At 54.2% G+C, this 6,000-nt stretch overlaps 1 protein-coding gene across 1 annotated transcript; it reads left to right on the forward strand.

Moving 5' to 3' along the window:
* The first annotated feature begins 3,342 nt into the window (after positions 1 to 3,342).
* Positions 3,343 to 3,944, forward strand: GGS23DRAFT_530228 (uncharacterized protein). The gene has a single exon (XM_051514729.1). The coding sequence runs from the start codon at positions 3,571 to 3,573 to the stop codon at positions 3,895 to 3,897; it is 327 nt and encodes a 108-aa protein (XP_051372089.1). The 5' UTR covers positions 3,343 to 3,570; the 3' UTR covers positions 3,898 to 3,944.
* The last annotated feature ends 2,056 nt before the right edge of the window (positions 3,945 to 6,000 follow it).

Genomic DNA, 6,000 nt, shown 5'->3' on the forward strand with positions numbered 1-6,000 from the left:
CAAAACCCAAAGAAGCAGAGACAGCGAGACCAGGGACCGGCACACCAATTCGCATATATTTAACCACTCGACAATCCCACCCACTTTTACCTTCTCAGCTGCTGAGCGAACTGCTCCCCCCCCCCCGGTAGCCTCCCATCTCCCTCATGTGACTCCGCCCTGCCACAAATCTCTCCTCGTCGAGCCGGCCACTGGCTCGGGGCTTCGCAAGATGGCGGCCTCGATCGAGCTAGTCCGGAGCGTGGGAAAGGAGGCAGAGGAAAGGGAGGGGGGGGGCAGGGTCTCGTGACGGTCGATACGCTCCCCGTCTTCCATCATACCTGGGAATGCCTACATAAAACACCCTCGACAGCTTGTCTGTGATCTGACATATTGCTTATCGACGCAAGATTGTGTCATCAAGCTCGACGATGCGCCCTTGTCCGGAATAAGAGCGGTCAAGCACACGTATAGTGTGTAAAATTTGCATACGTGAAATACGGAGTGGGGACAAGTTAGAGGGAACGGGCTTCTTGACCGGCCGAATCTTCCCATGATCACCCCCCCCCTTCGCAGCCCCCATCAGCCAACAGCTCGATGCTGAATGAAAATAGCTGGTCAATCAACGTGGGGTTCTCCCTCGAGGACCCCGAATATAATTACGGAGGTATATATATATACATACATATATATAGAATAACCCCATCTGCGTAGATTACACCGAGGGAGATTAGGGCGAGTAAAATGAGCAAGATACGAAGTTCCTCCCGGCCTAAACAGCCCAGCATAACCAAGGTTTGCGGATGGGATTCCTCACGCTCGTGCCCGGGGCCCATCCTCCTGGCCTGCCTACCTAGGTACCTACCTACATACTACCTGCTCAGCGGGCACACATCCTTTAGTACCTGCATTGATGCTCAGAATTGGCCACGATAGCAGGCAGGTACCGAGGGGGGTTCGTAGATTAAATTATATCGAGTACTCGTAGTGAGGTTGAGCTTAAAAGGCCTCCCAGACAGTACCTTAGGCGGGTAGGTACCTTAGGTAGATAGATACCTGCCTACCTACCTCTAACTCCCTGACGTACAGTGCCAAGGTTAGCTGGCTAGCATGCCTGCCTATGTACCCAGGTATCGCCGTTAGGGTCCAATCCCTCTCGCTGCGTGCCGGGGCTCGCTATGTGTGGTCAGTGCAATGCAGGCTGCCCGGGGGTGCAACGCCGTGCCGGCGAGCTAAGTACGTCATCGCATTGTGTACGTCATTCTCACCTGCAGGGCATTGTTAGCCTTTGTCGCGGTCGCTCGCTCGCTCGCTCGCTCGTTCGCTCTCTCTCGTGCCCGGGACCAGAACCAATGTCTGGGGCAAGATGCGCGCCAACCCTCCTCTGCGGTGCGGCAGTTTTCAGGATGCACAATTATCGGTCCATTTGGCCGTATTGAAACCACACGCGCAGCTCGACACCGTCTCCGGTACTGCTGGGGGAAAATGTGGTCTCACGTAACACCGTCCGACGAGACAGGACAGCTCGGCGACGCTAATCCTCCCGTGACGAGCGCGAGTCTCGATTCTCGCGCATTGCGTGATGGTACCATTCTCACCTGCCTTGGATCCATCTCCAGGATGGAGTTAGACGCATAGATATCTGGGCACGCCCTTGTGCGTATCTCCCGAGTCCTAGGGACCTCGGGCAGTCCATTATGCTGACATGCCTGCCCGCCTGTAAGATACCCTCATGTAGGTACAGCCCATATCCATGCTCGCCCACATGTCCGGGCATGTACGTGCTTACATTGGTCGGGTTTGGTGCCTTTCTACCGTCCACGGGTACGTTGTCGTCGAGTGCGATACCTTGTAGGTACCTAACGCGCCCACCTAAGGATGGCTACCTAGAGGAGGTAGGTAGGTAAGCTATAGGCACGTAGGCACCTAACCTCCTACGGGTGTGCCGGAACCAGCAGGTACCTTATATTAACGAGTTGCTACCTCAGGTACGTTAAGCACCCTAAGCACCTAGGCACGTACCTAACCATCCTATAGGTTTTCAAGGTTCCATTAAGGACCTATGCAGATGTCCCATCTGATGCCCGCTTCGAAAAATCTCCCCGGGGAATGCAGCGGGCTTACTCCCTCACCTAAATCCAGTCTGCCAGCCCGGAATCTGATAAGATGCAGAGTGGACATGCCTATGGACGTCATCCCCGCCGGTTTACCTTTTATTGATGTACCCATGTGTCAGGATATCCCGGGCGAGGGAGCGACGGTAGGTCGATACAAGGCGTGGCATGTTATTGATACAACCTCGTGGATCCGAGTTGCGGTAACTGTTTCGCAGCGACGAATGGCGGATTGAGGGGGGTAGTACGACAGGCAGATTCGCTATGTCCTCACCTACCTGCGATGTTGCGATGCTGTCGTGAACTGAAACCCACCCACTACGAGGTAATCATGCTCACGGTAGAGTCTTACCTGAACCAGGAGAGCGATAAGACTGGCTTATTATCATTATTTTTGGAGGCTCACATCTGCATCGTTGCATCGGTACACATGGATTGCTGCAACTGCTCGTCCACCCGCCCATACGGGTCCTACTCTTCTTACATGCCTGCCTAGGGCACGTCGCGCGGCACACCTACCTATTAGCATTCGCCCAGATCCCGCCATACACTCCTTAATAGCATCCTCCTGGAATCAAGGAGAGCAAGACTGCAGAGAAGCTGTGGGGGGTGCCGGGCAAGAGAGGTATACTGCGCAGGCAGGGCATCCAAGATGGACAATACTTTGTAGGTATTATGGCACTAACTTTCGTCCTAAGGCTATTAACGGTTACCAAGGCAAGAGACGCAGCAGGCAAGCAAGTCCAAGACTCGACTAATAAGCCCGATGCGCCAAGACATATTTCGAAATATATATAGCACGGCCCCGTGCGGCATGTGTAGATGTGCGTATATAATATCGATCGACGGACGCGTAGTATAATACTTACCTCGGCGGGCGAGCGACGGCCAGGTTATAATCCTCCACACCCCAGTAAGCCTGTCTCCGGACACTGCTTTTGCCTCCTACCCACGTACACAACGGTAAGGGAGACACCCTCCCCCCTCTGTCTCTTTCTCCCTGTCCCTCCATACATACTCCGGTCTCGCTGACAAGGAGGGTAATAAAAGGGGGGGGGTAATAAGAAAAGCAAATATACCCGTAAACTTGATCTACTACTCTATTACTACGTAGTACATACACAGGACCGTCCAGAGTAGACGAGGTTAACCCCGGTATAATCCTGCCAATATCCTATTTCCTATATACCCTCTGATGGAGTAGGAGTTGCACGGTCGCGGAACCGTTGCCGGCCGAGTCATCTTCCACCTTCTTGCCCACGCCCCGTAAGTCCCCCTTCTTAACTCGCAGCCGGCCGGCCGAGACTAGCATCCCCACGATGCCCACAGCAATCCGCTTCGACGACCCAGTAGTCGGGAGCGGCGCACGAATCAGCCCACCATCCACACTACCTACGTACATTTCTACCGAACAGCTATCTCGAATAGAACCCACGTCGGCGCGGAGAATAGCTCGAATGGGCTAGGGGCGTGGTGGATGAGAAGACGGCGCCCGCTAATAAAGCCGCTAAGGGTGAGCTCCGCGTATCTTGCGCATGCCTGCCTGGCGACCGTGGCCACGGCGTCACCGTCGACAGTCAATATTCGACGGGGATGGGTAGGCATACGCATCGTCCGCCTGCGAAGAGCGGAAACCCGTCGGCCTGTTTCCTCGTCGGCCGCCCAAAAAGCACCGCGCGGATATCATCCAGCCTACGTCATCCCCATACGGATCGTCCAGGATAGATATCGTATCTGCATTGTCGAACAGCGTCATCGACAGACACCAGAACACAACCAGCGTGGTTTCGGCTGCCCCCGGTGACACGGTGATGGAATTGGGAGCCACGCGAGGTTTATTTCACTCCCCATCTCGCCCCTTTTCTTATTCTTGACTAACCAATTCCCACATAGGCTACCTAGACTACCGTGCAATACTGGCATCCGCGTGGAGCTCTCTCGTGCATACTAGTTAGCATCGTGCCTTGGGTTGCCCATCGGTGTTCGTCCCAGCCCAGGACAGCCTGCCTTACGCTCATCATGTCCGCCCAATGCCAGTTTCTACCAAGAACCCAGAAAACACGGGAAGGCATGGTAATACCAGTCTTTGATATGGAAAACCGCTCCCCGGTGACTTCTACTGGGACAGATGTATGTCACTCGTGTCCAAGATGCTTGGGACCAAGCACGAAAATAGTCGTCATCTAGGTACATTGCTACTAATCGCCGTCTAGTCCGGGGGGCTCGATCTAGGTACGTGCTAACTAGCACTCTCGCGTCCAAAGCCAGATTCTCGAGCCCCCCCCCTCGCCGCCCAGACCTTCAGCTAACCGTTTCCGCTCGCAGAACCTCGACGCCGAAGCTGTCGAATGCGGGGTTTAATTCCGACAGCGAGCACCGCTCGCTACACAGAATCCGATATCGTAGGTCACGCGGACCGAATGGTCGTTCACCGTGCTTAGATGTTGTCTGCCTTGCCTCGTTCCCTGGTTTTAGGAGGTCGTCATATAGCACCGTCGGAGGATGCTACTAAGAAGACAGACGGGCGACTATACACATCGCAGCTCTCCCTAATCGCTCCACATATCGGCATTAGATCGCCCGCCGAGCGACTATAGCCTGGCTGGATCGCGACCTAATTGCCCCGCCTTGGCTCCCTTTCCGCGTTGTATCAACCCATTCTTGTTGAGTCCCAGGAGCGTAATCCAGCAGGGTGCGCCCAGGTAGCTCCCACTCAGCCGTATAAAGGTGCGGATACCAAAGCGCGGCAAAGCAGCTCGCGGCAAAGCAACACTAGTCATGGCCAGCCCACCGCTCTAGAATGGGACGCGCCGACGAGACTCGGCATTCGCAGCGTCACTAATCTCTACAACAAGGAGACCGCACTAACCACGTGTGGCAGGCTAGTGGGAGGACAAACGGTGCATAGAACGAATCCCAGGCAGCATTCGTCACGGTCTAGGGCGGACGCCGGTTATGAATGTAGACGCCAACCGGATAGCAATGGAGAATGGGTAAAGCAGTTGTTTGTTCCTGGGTTTTACAACCGACCACCCGACTCGTTAGCGAGTGGATTAACATCACCCCGGTGGTATTCGTAGTAACTCTGAGCGTTGAGGGAGTGGTCGTGACGATGGTTGTGGAATGAGCATATCTTCTCTGGACAACGCAACCTGCAGTCGCTAGTTTATATATACTCTCCATTGCCGGGAGTCGTCGTAGGATGTTTAAGTCAGAGGAGCGTATTCCCAACCCTAGGCCTCGACTTACTCGCTGAGACACCCAAGGCTTATCTAAATAAGGAGCGTTATATATTTACTTAGCTATGGAAACCGAACGTGACAAGAAATCACCGGCATAAACGTGTATAGCGTGTGGAGTGCTTCTGCCGCCCTCATCTCTTTAGGCCGATCGGGCCAGGAGTGAAGTCGCCACAGGCTATGGAAAGCTGGGGGTTTGATCGATGGACATCCTCTACTATGGTCACTGTCTCCTTTTGACCCGAGCTAGTAAGCCAGAAACAAGTAGGCCAGTAACAGTAAGCATCTTGTTTAATCGTTACTATTCTGCCCCCGTTGTACAACCCTCGAATCCGATCAGTCGAGTAGCTCCCCACCTTGGGTAGTGAGTAAGTATATTAATACAACTGCAGCCCCGCCCCGTCCCCGAAGCCCGGATTGCCGAAAGGGCGTGTCCGTCGTAGGTATTGTGTCAGGGACTCCTGTTGGGTTTCGAGATGGCGAATTGCGGGCCGACTGACTGACGGACTGGCTTTCTTCTACTTGTTGTCGTTCTTCTCCTTCTTCGCGTTTGATACAGGCTAAATTTGCAACACATATGCTGTTGGAACTTGCCGTTGACCGAGTCTGGTGGGCCAAACTGTCAAGGTGACACTTTGCCACTTGACCCGGCGTCCGGGATGGCAGTC

The sequence above is a fragment of the Durotheca rogersii genome (assembly GCF_024521655.1).
Source record: "Durotheca rogersii strain YMJ 92031201 chromosome Unknown GGS23scaffold_9, whole genome shotgun sequence".
Classification (NCBI taxonomy): domain Eukaryota; kingdom Fungi; phylum Ascomycota; class Sordariomycetes; order Xylariales; family Xylariaceae; genus Durotheca; species Durotheca rogersii.